Consider the following 19,173-nt stretch of genomic DNA (forward strand, 5'->3'; position numbering starts at 1 on the left):
TGTTTTTAACTACAACATCGGCGATGAGAAAATGCGTAACTGCGCACACGCTATAGGGTGTAATTTCAGCGGACATCGTCATCTTCCGCCAACAAGCGGAAGCTATACCGTAGAAGGCGCTCCAAGCAACTATTCCGCCATGGAAGTATTGCACTGTATCGGATGAAAATGAAGGCGCGCTGCCGTATGTAAATTGACTGGTATCATCTACCACTGTGTAGAGACCCACTGATCCTACGACATAAGGCCCCTGTTCGATCGACATTTGTGAAACTTGGTGCCAGGAGTTACATTCATACATCAAGTTACTTCTTTGCGAGTTTTCCACTCTGTGTGCATTAACCAATGTGAACACTTTAAAATCTGCCGTGATAATCCCGACATAAGATGAGAACAAAATATTATTTTAATGTTTCATTCAAGTCTATTGGTATGCTTTCGTTAAACGAAGAAAAAGAGATATGAGAAGGAACCGTTGAAGGAGCCAAAGTGGATCCGAATGGAAAGCCTCGAAGTTTGAGGGCCGAGGGTTTAAGAAGCGCAAGAGCAAAGCGACTTACGCGACTGAGTGTTATTACCAGCTCGCTTTTGCGCTTTTAAGTCTATGACGTAAAGATTAGAGATGACTCCCAGAAATATGAGTTTCATCATTTCGAATAGCCTCTTCGGTTCTCTTTGGAAAGAAAAACAGGAGGGAGTCCAAAACATAGGAAATTGGGCACCCGTCACAATTTCAAAACTATTTAAGCAACAGCATAAAAGAAGACAAATTTTGACCTAAATATAAACCAAAAAGTCTAAAAGTTGCTCATCATTTGTCAGAAATTTTGATTTCAGAGGTTTGGGACAGAGCCCTCTTCGAAAAAATGGTTTTTTCGAAAACCTAACTCGAGGTCAATAAATTGAAGCAGAGGCCCGGGCGAAATACTGCTGTGCTAAGGAAAAACGCCGTATGAGCCTTCAGACGTTGCCATATTTTCTTCAGTAAAAAATATAATTTGCTGGGAGAATTTCGAATATTTTGCCTCCAATTTTTCAGACAATTTTGTTCACAATTTAACCTAAAACATCTGAAAATTTCAATGAGAGATATCCATGACTTCCCTCATAAAGTAATATTTTATCGGAGGAAATTTGGCAACAGCAGAATGGTCATACGGTGTTCTTCCTTAGCACGGCAGAGTTGGTAATCTACCCCAAAGAATCCGATCCTGGTGGTCCCGTACTCCTTGGAGCCCCGTTGACAGGGAGCAGCGAGCAGCAAATACAGTAGGCGAGCCGAGCGTCATCCTGTGTGTGCAAAAGTGTTCGACTATGTGTGACTTGTCGTATCGTCTGATTTCGAAGGCACTCCATTCGCAATTAATTTGTATCACAAGGTGAAGTGTAGTTTTGTTCCTGCTCAAGCTGCTAAACAATCTTGGTGATGAACTCGTGCCACTGATATACTGATGAGATTGTAATGGAAAATCTTGCCACTTCTTGCTTTGAGATTGATACTCGTAAATGAATGCTTTTACGTCAGCTGATCCCACTTGATCCTACGCACATTGATACCAAAATGCCCAAATTTCATTTGGTACACAGTCGTGAATGTCTGAAATTCCTTTTTTTCCGTCATTAATTAATATGACTTGAGCGAATTTGAGAGTTGAAGTGAACTTTTTCGTACGTCCATCAACTGGTATAGTTAGAAGTAGATTTTAAGAGGCAAGTTAGCAGGTTATATCGAAATGCGATTGGAGGCGCTCAAATCTAACCTCAGCGAAACATCCTACCCCAATTTCATGGGATTTGGATGTCCTAATGATGTGAGCTTTTCTCGCGAGTACAAGGAGAAAGGTTGACCAATTCATCCATGAAAAAATAAATGTAAGTAGAAAATTCAGATTGAGCTTTCTTGTTTGAATAAAATTACTTGCGCACTTGTGGTTCGATATGGTGTTACATAACCTAATGGCGTTTCACCCGATGATGAGTATCAAATGGACGTATTTCTATCAAACGGAACTATGTGCATTATGACGTGAGCCCTGTTATGCACAAATGCTTATGGGTCTCAGGGATCATGTCTTAATGCACATAGTTCCGTTTGACAGAAATATGTTATAACTCTCTCTGAGCCAATATCCGAATTATGTACAAGTTCTTTGCTGAATATGATAAGATTTATTTATTTATTCGTTGTGGTTTTCATTTATTGAATTCTACTTATTTTAAATTATAAGTATACAAGTTTCTGGCTGCATGCGTAAAAACAAATATAAAGTTATACGTATCGAGCGTATAAAATCAAAAGAAATTTTCGTTTGTTGTCCAGTAACTATACGAAACTGCTATCAAACGTTCATTAGTAATATGCTGCCGTACCTACAAAGTCCGTATGAATATGTGCATGTTGCCAAAATTCTCTTTATGAAATATTATTTTTTTAGAAAAATCAAGTACACATTTTATCTTGAATTATTCATATACTTTAAAGTAGATTGCGAATCATATTTTCTGAAAAATTAGAAAATAAATATTCCCTGGCAATTATTTTGGTTTATCACGGGAAAGTTAATAACGTCAGAAGGCTCAAAGACGTTCTTCCATAACCCCTCCGTGCGCCGCCTATAAATCTCATGGTATGTAAATATACTAGGTTTTTCGAAGTTCGTCAGAAATATTGACTAAAGCCGCACAGAGCACGTATTTGCGATTGCGTCGTTGCAAATCATTATTCAGGCTGTTTCTTCCTTCCTTTATGGAAAACTAATCAAAAAATGTTCTTGTATGTGGATATTCTGTAATTATTCATGAATATTCACATCATAAGCTATGGAGATATGTTGGTTCGTCTATCCCGAAAACAATACATATCTGGTGATTTTGAAAAATTGCAATGGAAATAAATATGTATTTTTCAACTTAAGCTATCATAGTTTTACTACAATTGGACATCATTCGCCCTATGATAATCATAATGAGTATAGCTACTTGCATTCAGACAGGTCAATATTGTTGTATAAATAATACAAAAATGAAGCTGCATGCATATTAATAGTTCAGTTCTTAGCCAATAACTCTGATTTATTCTTCCTCCTTCGTTTTTACTATTCCAGCATGATTAAGAGGCATGTCTTCTTTTGGGCGTGCTTCTGGGCTGCGGTCTTTTTTCAGTTCCCCTGCGATGGCGAGGCCTACAGTTTCCTGTTTGCTCTTCCCATGCCAACCAAAAGCCATTTTACAACCAACGTCGTACTGGCTGAAGAACTTGTCCGCAGGGGTCACAAAGTCACCGTCCTCTCTCCCTATCCAAAAGAGATCCCCATTTTCCAGGAGATCATCATCGATATTAACATATTCAATGATACACCAGAAGGTAGACGATCACTAAATCTGATTAACAGCTTATTACACCAAACTTTCTGTCCTGAATAAGTACATGGATAATTGAATTTGAATTTAGAGCAAATGTGACCATTCAACTTTATATCTACCAAATCTCATGCCAAAATCGGCGATATTTTGGACAAATATTGTAGAAGTAGTACATTCATATAGAAAATTTAATTATTTGCGTAAATTTTGCAACCCTGAAATGGAGTTACATCCTTTCGTCAGGGGAGGGACGAATTGTTGGATGAAAAAAGGTGTGTAAGGAAGTCCGAAATCTTATAGCAGTCAGGACAAAGGCAAATGAAAAAAAAAATTGAATAATAACTTTGTATGAGTTATGATTAGAATATATCTAGTATTAATAAGTAACTACTAACTGAAATATAAGATTGTTAAGCCTCTAACGTATTTATTTCGATGATTGTCTCAGAACGGAACCTGGCAGATCATGGTGGCATGAATGCGTTTCAATACTCCTACCGCAGATGGAATAATATGCTTGAAAAATTGGACAGAGCCTTAGCCACAAGAGAAGTACAAGAGTTGATGATGTCAGATTCACATTATGACGTTGTCTTAGCTGATTTGAGCTTCTTTCAGACTTGTCTCCTAGCTTTGGGGAGCAGATTTAACGCATCTGTAATAGATCTTAGTGCGACAGCGCCTTCTACATTCACTGCAAGTAATTGAACGTTTTTTAAAGATTTAAATAAAAATTCATTAGTAATCCCTTATTTAGTAGCAGTACCTTTCTGTTTGTAAGCACTTTATTATACATCCTCAGCTGGCAAGAAATGTAACGTTCAGATTGTGAAAGTATAAAATCACATTATAATCCGGCAATATTTTGTCCAAAACAGAGCAGATTATTCTTTTAAAAATAGCTTTTCATGGAAAAAATTGATTGAACAAATTTGAAAACACCAAAACACCTGTTTGGTTTGCAACTTTCTGGCCTTGATTACCCCAAAAGTTCAAAAGAAGTATTTCTCTTGTGTTTTGAGATCAGTTACTTACCTTTAAGTAACAGGATGGTAGAAAATTGCTTTGTGTACGAGGAAATCAATACCAAAATTCCAGAATCATATCAATACCGTCTAGAATTTGGACTCACTGACGGGTGTGATCTATTACTGATGAGGTCTTATATCGTTGAAATTGGTAGATTAAGTGATAGACAAAAAGACAATAGAGGTATGGAGGGATCCTCTTGGTGAAATCGGGTGGTTGCAATGGACAAAGGAAGAGGGTAATAGACTACGTATCGAAAACCCATGCACGGGAGACCCGACAATTATAGTCCATCATTTTCTCCCTTAGTCAACAGGAACCATCCATTTCAACCAAAAGAATAGCTTAATACTCCCTATGTCTTCTTTGTCTATTGCTTTGTCTAGCGATTTCAAAAATCAGCCCGCAACTTAGTATTCCAATGCATACTTGAGCAGAACACTCTGCATGCCCCTCGAAGTCTTGCACTGAAATGCATCAGAGATCATAATAACATTTGGAATTTTTGGCCATGATTCCCCGCAGATAAACAGTACTCGGCCAATTTTTTTGCTTTTTCCTTATTTTAACTTAGAATTTCTATTTATTTTGGTCCTCTTTCCCTTAGACAGTCAGAAAATTAAATGACGTTCCGCAAAGCAAATCCCGGAGAGTATGACGCGCCACTCTCGGAGGTTTAGTCATGTGGCAGTCAGGGGACCTAGTTTTTTATATTTGAGTACCTTTATAGGGAGAGTTGGGACAACACGGCTCATAAATGTCACAAAAGAGAATAAAGATTACACAAATTGAACGTTTTTTGCAATCTTTGATCAACTCATTCCCAAATTCCTGTCTCCGTTCCCTCATTCATTCCGTTTGTTCCTTGCCGCGCCCCTAATTCTCCGGTCCATTCCAGTTTATAATCTTTGCAATTCGTGAAAATGTAATCTTTATTCCCGTTTGCAACACCGTGGAGGCCTAAAATACGGGACCCAATCAGAATAAATTCGCATTGTCTTTACTCTCAGTATAAAGGGACTCGACGTTTGACGCGATGCGAGAGGTATTCACGCAGACTTGTAGGCGCTGATATGCGCTCGACGCCGACCGCACTGTTTGACGCAATGCGTGAAATATTCCTGCAGTCTTGCAGGCGCTGATATGCGTTTAAAGCCGCTCCTGTCGCACGGTTTTTCGCGCGATTATTTGAACTCGCGGAAGAATAATCGCGGTATCAAATAGAATCTAATCAGAAATGGATTCGTACCGTCTTTAAACTCAGTATATAAGATATAATAGACGCTCCGCAGCCCGTGAAAAGATATACAATAAATCTCAATTTAAAAAGTGGTTAACGAGGCTAAAATTACACGAATAAAACCAGAACGTTTCGGCTGAAAACTCAGCCATTCTTCGTTGTATAAATGAAGAGAAAAATTGTAAACAATCTAAAATAGCACCTGGCTGTACCTTTCAAAGTGAGAAAGCACTGAAAGCCTTTCAAAGCTAGGTAATAACAACATCCAGGTATTATTTTAGATTTTTTACCATTTTTATTTTTATTTATCCAACTGAGGATATCTGAGTATTCAGCCGAAACGTTTTGGTTTCATTCGTGAAATTGTAGCCTTGTTACCCACTTTTGAAATTGAGATTTATCGTATATATTGTCACGGGCTGCGGAGCGTCTACTACATCTCATATGCCGAGTTTAAAGACAGTACGACTCCATTTCTGATTAGATTCTATTTGATACCGCGATTATTCTTCCGCGAGTTCGAATAATCGCGCAAAAAGTAGTGAGACCGGCGCGCGCGGCCTTAAACGCATATCAGCGCCTGCAAGACTGTAGGAATACTGCACGCATTGCGCCAAACAGTGCGGTCGCAATTTTAGCCTTGTTACCCGCTTTTTTGATATGTGTTTAATTGTAAACTCAGTATATCAGTGGCGTGGCGTGCTTTGCGATATATCGATTGATATGCCATTCAAACCTATGAAAAAAGATCGATTTCCAGGGTGTTCGCACCGAACACCTTAGTAATCGATTCTTTACCATATCTTCAAATGGCGAGATATTGATAATCGATCATTCAAGCCACGCTCTGGAGTAGGGACTCTATTTACATCCATGGATCACTGGTATGATTTACAGGCCTGACAGGGAACCCGTTCCCTTTTTCGACGATGATCTCGACGCTGCTACCGTTATCGAGCAAGATGAGCTTCTGGGGCCGGCTCCAGAACACGCTGCTCTGCTCGTGGAATCTCATCGGCGAGTACCTCTACCAGGTCCCGCGGCAGGACGCCCTCATGCGCCGACACCTCTGTCAACCCCCTTGCGAGCACCTGCCCCCGCTCCGCAAGCTCCTCACCAACGTCTCCCTCGTCCTCGTCAACACCCATTTTTCCATGAACCGAGCCCGACCGATGGCACCTAACATGATCGAGGTCGGCGGCTTCCATCTCAAACCCCCCAAACCGCTGCCTACAGTGAGTCTTATAGATTTTTTCTCTGTATTGGAAAAAAAACTCCAGCCCCGGAAGCCGTTGGCGCCGAACGCGCATTGGCGCCTACAAACCTAAGCGGATACTTCAAGCATTGTGCAATGCGTGAAGTATCCACTTAGGTTTGTAGGCGCCAGTGAGCCTCTCGCGCTGACAACACGCCGCTCCGCTCTGTTCGGCTTTAATACTTATACTCGCATGGTCAGCGTTTTTTAACTCATGATTTTAAAATGTTCGCACACTCTGCATTGATTATTCTCATTTAAATTGATGGGGAAAAAATATGTATCAATTTATCAAAGGAGAATAATAATATGATGTGTGTTTTTTAAATAATGGTGGTTCCGTGTCAAATTTAATGATTTCCAAAGCACTTTAATTTTTTCTTTTACATTTTGTGCTTTTATTGTGCTGCAACGAGGTGCACGCGCAACGAAACGCTCAAAATTTGACGTATTTGACTCTAAAGGATCGATGTAAAAATGGGTTAAAACTAAAGATTGCGCGCTTCTTCGTTTTTTCCCCTCTTTTATTCATTTTTGCAGTTTCTGTCGGCACAACTGCGGCTCATTGAGATTAATGTCGCTTGGAAAAGGTTTTACAAATATTTGTCACGTTTTAAAAATATAAATGTTTTCAAAATGTAGTAATAATTTCGTAAAGAAAAAATATAAAAACAGTACCTATACATATACAAGGTATATTGTACATTCAATATTTTAAGGATAGAAATAAAACCAAATATTCACCAACGACAATTTTAAAAGATGATTCAAAAAGAGAAAGTAATGACAAATCATTTAGAAAATGAGCAACCATAACAACACCTCTTTCTCTCTCAATTTCTCATTTCCATATTGTCAATATAATTTTACATACCGACTAAAATATAACGCTTGGACCAAGTCACTGTTGCTTATTTTACGTGTAGGCGTAAACTACTGGACAAGAAGGGTGCGCGGACAAAAAATCGTTGACAAAATGTCCTGAAACCATCTTGCAGGGTACGTAAAAATCCACCCAACTCATGCCCTATCTAATAGTTCATTATGGGATTTAGACATACCATCCGTTCTGGGCCCAAAAAACAATAGTTTCGACCACTGAACTCGGAGCAGTCGAAGCTACATACAGCCCCAGCACCCAGAACTTCCAGTTTTAGAGCCCGGAGCGTACTACCTATCTCATAAGTCCATTATTACAGAGCTCACAGTCTAAGTTTTCTTTTTACTATGACAGAGCTGTGATTATAACACCAATTCGTAACTTTTCGGCCAAAATATCACAAGCACCAAGCGACGTTTAAAAATTTCCGCCGCAATTTTATATTTTTACAAAGAAATTATTCAACAAAACTGTCCGAAAATTTCACTAAATTTTCTTTGCGTTGCCGATTAAAAGGAATTTTCGTGAAAATTTCAAACACATTCAACCAACGATTTCTCAATGAAAAATTAAATGGCGGCGGAAATTTTGAAACGTAGCATGGCGCTTGTGATACTACGGCTGAAAGGTGACGAATTATTAGTACTTTTTGAGCCGCTTCCAAATAAATAAAAACAATTTGGTAGAAATTCAAATGATGCAATTTTTCCGTTTCTCTTGAATCAAATTTTAGCTGAGAAAAAGGCTCACAAAGTTGCTAAAAATCCCACCGAAAGCGGATGAGCAGTCGAGCGTATCTGATGAACGGTGTTTTTGGCCGCCACGCCACTTGAAACCACCCGAACTCTATCGATCCAATCTTGCGGTCGTGATGCTGCTTGCTTGCGCGCGCTGCGAGCCGTTTAGCTGTGATGGACGCAACACTCATCACAATTAAATGTCAGGGCAAAGGACGATATCAATTTGTCTTCCCGCGCCCCTGACTTAGAGCACAATTTTGCTCGCAGACTGGACGACATGAACCGGATTTTTTGGATTTCAGAGCCTACAAAGATTCATGGACGAGGCAAATCATGGAGTTATTTACTTCTATCTAGGCTCAATGGTGGACGATGAAACTTTAGGAGCCAGGAGATTTCAGTCCATTATCACTGCGCTGGGGCGTTTAAAGCAGCGGGTTGTGTTCAACTGGAAAGAATCAACCTCCTTCAAACCGGCTGCAAACGTGCTGGTGCACCCTTGGGCGCCTCAACAGGACATTTTAGGTAATAGCAATTAATCTCAGCCCCCCTCCAAGAAAGAAGAAAAATGAAAAAAAAAACCAGAAAAAAAAAACAGTCAAGCGGAACGTGAAAGAAAAACAAAATTATCGTATCGAGCAACGTCAAGTGATGGTTATATATCAATCGATTAACGGAGATGTTGCATGTGTGAGGGATTTGCGATTTGACAATTGATTCTTATGTAAAAGTTCGGGAAAAACACGATGGTGCCACTGGTTTTCTCTGAAATTAACTCCCAGGCTCAAAAAAGCTCTCAAGTTGAGGCCAAAATGGAGTGGATATCCCACACTATCCTGAGAGTCCACCTCTACATCAAGACAAACTCTCCATGCAAAGATAGGGAGCAAATACATTGACAGGGCTGCCACTTTATTTGGGGACTCTAAAACTGAAAACACGGCATCACTGCTAATGTATTTGCTCCCTACCTTTGCATGGAGAGTTCGTTTTGATGGAGAGGTAGACTCTCAGGATAGCGTGGGATATCCCCTCCATTTTGACCTCAACTTGAGAGCTTTTTTTAAGCTTGGAAGTTGATTTAAGAGAAAACCAGTGGCACCATCTTGTTTCTCGCAAACTTTTACACACGAATCAATAGTCAAATCGCAAATTCCTCACACATGTAACACCTCCATTTTGATCGGATGATTCCTCAGCATCTCTGCTTTTGTGGGAAGCCAAAAAAGCTGATTTCGCATATTTTCCTTTACAATTTGATCATTTGGACGTATTTCTGGCAAACAGAACCACAGACGAGTGGAAAAGATTGGGGATGATCTTCAAAGCTGCATAAGAAACGGTGTCGTTGCCGCTGACGTCACTGGCGCTTTAAAGTTCCCATTTGGATTGCATTTTGTAAAAAGGAACCACTAGCATTGCAATGATGCTAAGATTATGCAACTTCATCTTTTGCGATAAAATTGCGGAAATCGTGAAAAACTATGAAATTTAGATGGTAATTTTTGTTTTAAATTTACAGTTTTTAGCGAGTAAAATAGAAACTATTAACGGATAATCGGATTTTTCCTCCAAGACAAAAGAAGTTGCACAATCTTAGCAACATTGCAATGCTAGTGGTTCCTTTTTGCAAAATGCAATCCATTTACTCTTATGACCCTCGACTAACGAGCATACCCCTCTGGTTCCGTTCTGCAGGAATACGGCCATTTGTTTTAACACCTTTCCGACATGCATGAGAACTATTGAGAATGTGATTCGTTTTCGAACTGATGCAGGGCACCGGAACTGTGTGCTGTTGGTGACACACGGTGGTCAGAGGAGCCTGATTGAGGTGACGTGGGCGGGGGTGCCGGTGCTGTGCATCCCGGTGTTCTCCGAACAGTTCCAGAACGTCCGCTTCTACGAGGAGAGCGGCATCGGCAAGCGCCTCGACCTGGAGCTCCTCACCTGCGACACTCTCGTCAATTCCATCAACACAATCATCGATACGCCGTCGTAAGCCGCCAAGCAATTAAAATACATGAAAAAAAAAAAACAAGGGGGAAAAACGGGAACAAGGCTAAAATACAACACTGAGAGCCAGAAAAGTTTCGATTCAAAACTGCGTCATTATTCAATCGAAAAATAAATTTAACATTAAAAATCATCGATCAGTAAACCTGAGACATACATGTTGGTTGGTGGCCAAGATCAAGATCCGAGAAAAAATTGGTGCGTTTTTTCTCGGATCTTGGCCACCAACTTATAGGTCTCAGGTTTTCCATCGACGATTTTTAATTTCTTTTCTGAAGGGCTGGACACACGTTCAAAGTGGAGCTTCAAAGTGGTAAACGTTTAGCCAAGAGTTGACTGGTGACGTGGCCCTTGATGTGTTCACTTTGTAGCGGTGTTTACACGACTTTGAAGACTTAACCCTAAAATTTCATGTAAACAAACATTAAAAGTAAACAAAGATCGTGCTGAAGCAGTTTGATTTTATTAAAATGGATATAAACCGTGATAATTTTGTTAAAAAAGCTGTAGTGGTTGACAAGTTTCAGAGCCGAAACAGCAGGACCTTTTGCGATGACCTGATTTACTTTGGAAACAGCAGGATTTGTACCTTGTGCGATAACCTGTCCTGGTGATGGATTGGTTGTTGCAGGAGCAAGTGAGGCTGGGTTTTCAACTAGGTTGACAATTTTCAGAGTCGAAACGGCAGGACCTTTTGCGATGACCTGATTAAATTCCATAATTTTTCACTACGCAAACGCACTTAAATTATTATTGTAATAGCCGCGCGCTTGGAGAGGTTAGATGGACGTTGAGATCCCCAGAGCATCGATGACCTTCAAAGGAGAGCGGGCCGCTCTCCTTTGAAGGTCATCAATCAACACTTGACTAAACGTTTACCACTTTGAAGCTCCACTTTGAACGTGTGTCCAGCTTAAGTGACTTAAAATGACTCTTTTGAGTCGAAACGTCTCGGGTTTATAGTGCTATATTTTAGCCTTGTCCCGCTCATTTTTCCTCCTTGTTTTTTTTACTTTCCTTTTTATTCAATCCCTCGGAAAGTACTTACTCATAAGGTGAAAGCTGAAGTTAGCTTTGATGTAGCAGGTCGTTTTGCATACCTTGCAGTTTGAAGGCGCTTTTAGTCCGAAAGAAAATAACAGAGCACGGAATTCCGACCCCTTATCCAAAGAGGCTTATCGTTTTGTATTGAACTTTGTATTGACATTACTTTGTATTCCTCGCTCTTCTTAAAAATTGTGTAAACTTGACCACATAATTCTTAGGGCATGTAACTCTATGGAATTTATTTTTATTTTATAATTTTTAAACGCGAGTCAAATTGGCCCTTAAAATGAAACCCAACCAATAACAAGAGTTTTGGTCACAGAGATATTGAGAGATATTCGATTTTGATACCCAGTAATTTTATGTCCATCAAGAAGAATGTAGCAAACTAAAATACAATTTCATCGGAAAGTATGCGTCTAATTTGACCGACTTTTCTTTCTTTCTTTCGGTTTTTTTTTTTTTTTTTTTTTTTTTTTTTTTTTTGCCAGCTCGGGAAGTTTCCACTAACGAGCATAAAAGAATGCTAATTTCTCATCTCACTAATGAATTGAATACAGTGGCGATTCTTGAGAGTCGGCAATACTGTTTTTCTTCCATTGAAATGCATGTAAGACAATCGATTCTTGGTGAGGCAGCTTGCCTCACCTTAAATCGATATTTTTAATGAATTTAAATGGAGAGAAAACTGTGCTGCCAATTTTCAAAGTCGCAACTGATTGAATGTAGGTATTTTTGTTGTGGAGAGACGGGTGAACCCTTTGACTCCTGACTTTAAAACCACTCTCAGATTTGAGTTGGAAATGTTGGTATGACGCAATAGTATAGTCAACGACGATATTTTTCGTATGCCCGTTGTAGTATTTGGCGTGAAATCGCAAAGGAAAAATTTACACCGAAGAGTTCAATTGTTTACCATGTTTAGTCATCCATTAAAATAATGGATCACTAGACAAGGTACGAATTTCAGCAATCTGATATATGTTTCTTAACAAAAATTTCACGCACAACAAAAATGCGCACAACAAAAATTACCGAAATCAACTCTTTACGAAGATATTTAATGATTCTTGATGCTTGAGTTCAAACCACCTGCTCATTAAAACTCAATGCTCTACTTAATTCACATCGCGCGCTAAACATGATCATGACAGTCTCTGCGATATAAAAATGTGGCAACCTCACTCTTGACGCTTTGGCTCAGCTATAGCAAATCACTTATTTTTTGAACAACACGCGGTGGGAAATGACCATTGCTTGATTGAGAAGCTTGCTGAAACCGTCGTAGTGCGTGATTTGACCCACGTAGAACTTTGAGTTTCTTGTGAGCGGGCACTTCAAATTCCAGCTCGTAATCAATGTGAAATAAAAACGTTAATATCTTCGTTAGGAGTTGGTTTCAGTAATGTTCGTTGTGCGAATCGTGTTTTACGTAAAATTCTGGTTAAGATACTTAAATCAGATTGCTTAAATTCGTACCTTGTCTAGTGGTCCATTATCTTATATTGTAACCTCTTACCCTCCCTTTCCAGTTTTGCAACAAAAGCAAAGGAGCTAGCAAGAAGGGTGCGAGATAGACCGATGCCTCCTTTGGAAACGGCGATATTTTGGATTGAGTACGTGGCCCGTCATGGGGGGGCCCATCACTTGAAACCGAGTTCCGTCTACATGTCTTACCACGAATATCTACTCCTCGACGTCATTTTCTCTGCAATCCTTGTCCCGCTCATCAGCCTCCTTGCTTGGAAATTCACTCATGACAGAAAACTTACCGTCGACTTACCTTTCGTCCAGAAACTAGTTAAAAAAGTTTGGCAAGAGTTCCGAGTGAAACTTCACCTTTAGAGACATCATTGGCAGATCCAGCGAATTGGCAACATTGTCTTTTTTCCATTTAAATCTATGGAAATTTATCGATTCTTGGAGAGGCCAGGTGCTTCGAAAAGAATCGATTATTTAGCATACGTTTAAATGGAGGAAATCCGTTGTTGCCAAATTGCTGGATCTGCCTCTGAGAGACAGGCCTACCTATGGCCGCTGTGATGACGATGTTTTCCATCATGGGACCCGAACTTTGACCTAAGTAACCGAGAATAGAAGTCCTGGGTGATTCTCAGTGAAGTGACCCAAAACTTTTGTTACCTTAACCGAATTTAGGGTTTAATACTGGAAAATTCAGTGACTTAAATTGATTGTGAGAGGTTAGATGTGCAATGCGTCTAGAAGTTCGGTAGTTTTAATCGAAGTTTTTATCTCCGTATATGACAGAAAATAATAAAGAGTCTCACATAAATGCAAAAAGTAGTAACTAACCGTTTGCGTTCAGCATCAGCATACCAAAAACGAATACCCTCTCTTCTTTGAAAAACACATTGAATAGTGACGTAATCCATCGCTTTGGCGATTAGTATGGTGTCTTAGAATTTGATTCCATTTGTAATTTAAGCAAATCGACGGGTAAAGAGTCACAAATGGATGCTACTTTTTCACAAATGTTCGTTGTTTTTTGCAGATTTTCTTCTTCATTTTTCAATTATGTGTTCATTTATTCCACAGTATGCCTGGTGCGATATGTTTTTTTTCACGGTGTACCATGTCCGAATTGGGAATAAACTTTTAAAAAGATCTCTTTTCTAATCTTTCTCATCTATGGATAAATCGTAGCAATAGTTGTAAAATGTGTTTATTTCACAGAGGTTGCCTTAGCAACTTTGGTTATTCACACATCTGCAATTGAAGTATACTCATTTTGTCACAAAATAGGTAAATTGTTACGAAAAAAACAAGTGCTTAAAATTAAAGGATGTAGGAAAAAACAGGCTAAATGAAATCGGCATTATAATGTTTTATAGTGGGGAATAGTCCATCAGCAGAAAAAGGGGGGAGAGGGGTAGATGTCGAGTAAACTTAGTTGAGTTGTTATGAAATTCAGGAAAGGACGTTGAGAACATGAAAGAATCATAGTTGTAAAAATGAATTGTTTTATTTTACATTCATAACAAGTAGACTTAAAATACAACTTAAAAATATACAAACGCGCAAATACATAGGTAACTAAAGTATAATTAACAAAAACATGAACTGCCAGGAGGAAAATTGAAGGAGAAAAGTAGCAGGTTTCATCAAATTGGGCAATAAAAAAAGAAACATCTTGTTGCTTCCAAGTGAAAAAAATCTCGGAGAATATTCGCCGAGCTAATTACTAAAATGACCCTCAATTAGCTTTTTCAACTCAAAAATACCCGGAAAAATTATGTTTTCCTAACAAAAATGGACTTCGTCGGAAAACTGGTGCACAATAAAAAAATCAGGGTCATTTTTGGAATTTACTCCAAAATTACCTGTAACGAGATGTGTGTGAACCATTGTTATCAATACTTTTGATACTATTGCAATTTATATTTTTTCATCCATTTTGATTGTCACTCACCAAATAGTTTTCAGATCAAATCAAAAGTAATATTTCACTGCGGATTCTTTATTTTCACATTTATTTTAAAAAATGCACATTTTGCCTGTGCATGGTTCTAAAATATTTTTTGCAAAGCTTGCAAGGTTATGACGACATTTCCACTTTTTAGAACTCATTTCAAAGGCAAACATGCGTATAGCAAATGTTAAAAATTAGGTACTTGAAAAGGCCAGGACGATTTTATCAGCTGGTTGCTACGGTGAGCTAGGCCGCCATTTTCATTATAGCTAGCATACTTGATGTTTGATTTGGAGACAGTAGTTATTTTTAATGGCAGGTTTGAAAATATGACATTATGTTCAATTTTTTCGAACGGAGAGAAAGATAGAGCTATTTTTATGACTTAAAAAACGTCAATGAACAGATATGACTGGAAAAACTAATCTACATAAGCTGAACGTTGGTCTCAAAAAGGTAACTTCAGGTTCATTGCGGGTAACTATCTCACACATGCAGATGCTCAACTGTGTTCGTAAAACTACGGTCAAGTTTACTTACATGAACTAAGGCTTAAACATTATCGATTTTTTTTGGTTTTTGCTGTTAGGATGACTTTGATTGTTTTAGATCAGCTGAAGAGCCTGACAAGTTTAAGCATCTGGTTGGCGGTGAAGTGGCATTTTCTGAAGGTTTTTAAGCAAACGAACTCAGAGCGTTTTTTTCGGCCCAGTGCTGCTGCAGCTTTGAACTGGTCTCGAGCAGGGTCTGGACCGAATCCGTCCTCGGCGCTGAAAAAGCAGACCACATCGATTAGGATAAAAACTTCTTTCAACGAGTTACTTGAGGAGCATAGCCTGTAGTTATGTACAAAAACTCATTTTTTGCACGCAAGTGCAAGCATCAATGCATTGTTGCCAGAGTGTGCTGAAAAATCAGAATTATCCCCCATTAAATCCCATGTTAAATATGTCACTTTAATGGTATAACCTGGCAACTTTGCATTGATGCCAGGTTGGTTGAATTTGATTATTGTACTGCTCTGGGCTACTAAAGAAGTACACAGTGCCAGAGAAATAACGTCTTATGAATATTCAGATGTTGCCCAATTTTTCCAATAAAATAATTTATTTTTGAGAGCAGTTATGAATTCCAGCCCTCGTTGAAATTTTTTGATACGTAACATAGAATGACGGATGTAATTCTTTGAAAAATATCAGGAACAAATTCGCAAGTTTTCTCGCTAATTCGAATTTCATCAGAGAAAATTTTGCAGTCATTTCATGCTCATACAGCGTTTTAATAGCTAGCGAAGAGAAAGGACAGAAAAAATCGTAAACCGAGCCCCTATTTTCTATGTAGTTTTCCCTCTACAATTAGCTTTTAACTCGGTCTATTAATAATTAATGTAATTATATTTGGTGCTAGTACACGGTGCTGTGGGAGATAAGGCGATTTTCCCTTTCAATTTTCCCCAGAAAAAGATCATTAGAGAGTAAGAGTTGCCGTGCAAGCAAAGGAGGCTAATTTATTTTAAACACCAGAAATTGTAAACCCTTGTCGAATAATGCATTGATGCGTAGTTTCATCTCTATCTCTCTTTATCTTTACCCCCCTCATTATGCGGATTCGGGCTCATGCACCTCTATCCAAGTGCATGTTGTCAACAGCAATGTAAAATTTTGATCTCTTATTCACTATTTTCTTCAAAAATAATATTCAAATAAGTTACAAATCGATGGCCGAAGTGCGAAACCACGTATTTCCGTTTGCGACGTTGTAGACTTCCTGACATACTAGGAAACTGACATACTAGTTTTTTCCTAGGAAAACTAGTCGAATTAATTTCTTGAAAACTTCATTGATTTCTTTTATCTGTCAGGAGAATTTTCTGTATGCATTTCAAGCTATAAAGGTAACTTGATCCTTTTCGAAAAAATAAACTAGGAGCAGAGATTTTGAAACGCTGCAATGAAGATACGTGGTGTCACACTGTAGCTAGCGATAAGGGTATCAGTTATTTGATGCTACTGATGTTGACCGCAATCTGAAGATTTTGTACCAAAGCACCACTATACTATACAAGAGCGTTAAAACAAGTCCATGTTTATTCTGCCGTCCCTGGTAAAAATTGGCGGTAGAATGTGTGTTCCAAAATACTATAGACCTAAAGCCGGCTGTAAGATTTCCAATAGCTTCTGTATAGCCGGCTGTACAATTTCTTATAGCCTTTTATAGCCGATGGCGATCAAGCAACAGCCAGACGATAAAGTTTATGCTAAACGTTACTAAATGATACTAGGACTTAGTTAGTTTTTGGACTACCGCTCTTTTTTTGTGCCGTAGTATCTTGATTTATTTTGCGAGGAAAGCTCCGTACTTTAGAAGAATGCCTGTCATTCTTAATACGTTGGAGCGCCTTCAATTTCGTATGATACTGTGCAATACCCCTGGTGTGAAATAGTTGCTTCAGACGCCGTGGCACGCTGCGGAGCGGCGGGCGGGCAGACTGGCGCCTACAAACCTAACAAGGATACTTCACGCATTGCGCAATGCGTGAAGTATCCCTGTTAGGTTTGTAGGCGCCAGTGCGTCGCCGCGCGCCGCTCCGTTTTGTGTTAGGCTCTAATATTTAATCTCGCGGAGTCAGCGTTTTTCAACTCATGATTTTGAAATGTTTGCACACTCTGTATGGACTATTCTCATTTTAATTGATGAAAAAAATGTTTTAAAGGAAAATATAATGCGTGTTTTGTAAATATTAAGGTAGTTCCGTTATCAAACTTAATGATTACCAAAGCAAATGAATTTCTACACAATTTCTTATAGCCTTTTATAGCAAATGGCGATAAAGTGTAAAGCCTGGCGATAGGAACTATGGCCCGACTGTATACTTTTTTATAGCTTCGTGTAGCCCGGCTATATGATTTGCTCCGCTTTCTACAGCCAGCTATATGATTTTCAATAGCCTTCTTTAGTCGGCTATAAGAACTTCTATGGTATTTTGAAACGTAGCTCCTATCGCCAATTTTTACCAGGGGTGCTAAGGAAAAACGCCGCATAGGCATTTGTATATTGCCATATTTTTTTTTAAAAAAATATTTATTTTTGAAGAAAGTTACGAATATTTTCCTTCGACATTTTCAGACTATTCGGATCAAATCACGAACGAAATTCTCCGCAAAATCGGAAGAAATAAGTTTATAAATATTCCCGAAAATTCGTGATTTATTAAAGGAAATTTTGCAACGCCTAAAGGCTCATACGTTGTTTTTACTTAGCACGGCACAATTGGGTTTCATATCGTACCCAAAAATTTCCGAGCATCTGGTGAGATCTACTTAAAGCCCTCCCTTTGAGATGAGAACAATACTTAAGAGGGGCGAAATAAACGTCTTCTTTCTCAAACTTTGGGCTTTTATCTTGGAGGATGCATTCAACCATGTTGATGACCTCTCAAATATCTAGCCTTAATCCATCGCTTCTGTCATTTTCTTATTTTGCTCTTACATTGCTTAATTTAAATCATTTCTTAGAAGCATTTTTGTTAAATTTTTATTGGTTGTTAGAAACAATTGTTAACTTGTAATACTATCATCTTGTAATCCGACTTGTACTATCCCTTAAAGGTAATATATGGATTGCATTTTGCAAAAAGGAACCACTAGCATTGCAATGATGCTAAGATTGTGCAACTTCATCCTTTGCAATAAAATTGCGGAAATCGTGAAAAACTATGAAATTTAGATGGTAATTTTAGTCTTATATTCACAGTTTTTAGCGAGTAAAATAGAAACTATTAATGGATAATCGAGTTTTTCCTCCAAGACAAAAGAAGTTGCACAATCTTAGCAACATTGCAATGCTAGTGGTTCCTTTTTGCAAAATGCAATCCATATGTGCCAACTGTAAAATAAATAAATAAATAAATTTCAATCCCTGTATAGGAACTCACTGGAATTATAGTAAGTAAAGTATGCTTATGTCAGAACAGTTACACGAACTTTAAGCGTATGATGATCTCCCAAAATACCTAAACCAGATCACTGCTGGATCGCGGCTGTCGGCCCGGAAAAAGGTAAAAAAATCATCGGTGACCGCATTGTTTTGACAGTTTGCCGGAAAACAAAACCGGGTGAGGCACTGGCAAGTGATGACTGGTTAGGCCGCGGAAACTAGTTCTGGGCCCCGGCC

At 38.7% G+C, this 19,173-nt stretch overlaps 1 protein-coding gene across 4 annotated transcripts; it reads left to right on the plus strand.

Moving 5' to 3' along the window:
* The first annotated feature begins 13 nt into the window (after nt 1-13).
* On the plus strand, nt 14-19,128 carry LOC109033421 (UDP-glucosyltransferase 2). 4 transcript variants are annotated; one of them, XR_011899693.1, is made up of 8 exons: nt 14-1,872; nt 3,105-3,364; nt 3,812-4,063; nt 6,530-6,867; nt 8,810-9,032; nt 10,286-10,505; nt 13,103-14,064; nt 15,610-19,128. XR_011899693.1 is itself a non-coding variant. In XM_072299337.1 (8 exons), exons 2-8 carry the CDS (start codon nt 3,106-3,108, stop codon nt 15,677-15,679), a joined length of 1,446 nt encoding a protein of 481 aa, XP_072155438.1. In that variant the 5' UTR covers nt 14-1,872; nt 3,105; the 3' UTR covers nt 15,680-19,128. The 4 variants fall into 4 exon arrangements, 3 of the variants coding, with proteins under 3 accessions (XP_072155438.1, XP_072155439.1, XP_018901567.2); XM_072299337.1 differs by having other exon boundaries at nt 13,103-13,186; XM_072299338.1 differs by lacking the exon at nt 13,103-14,064.
* Nucleotides 19,129-19,173: the final 45 nt, after the last annotated feature.

Source organism: Bemisia tabaci, chromosome 4, assembly GCF_918797505.1.
Source record: "Bemisia tabaci chromosome 4, PGI_BMITA_v3".
Classification (NCBI taxonomy): domain Eukaryota; kingdom Metazoa; phylum Arthropoda; class Insecta; order Hemiptera; family Aleyrodidae; genus Bemisia; species Bemisia tabaci.

Bases quoted from the DNA above. Each gene is read 5' to 3' on its own strand.
- LOC109033421 (XM_019046022.2), top strand. From the start codon at position 3,106: ATGATTAAGAGGCATGTCTTCTTTTGGGCGTGCTTCTGGGCTGCGGTC. The intron at 3,365-3,811 runs GTAGACGATCAC...TGATTGTCTCAG, and splicing joins ATTCAATGATACACCAGAAG to AACGGAACCTGGCAGATCAT. The intron at 9,033-10,285 runs GTAATAGCAATT...GAACTGATGCAG, and splicing joins GCCTCAACAGGACATTTTAG to GGCACCGGAACTGTGTGCTG.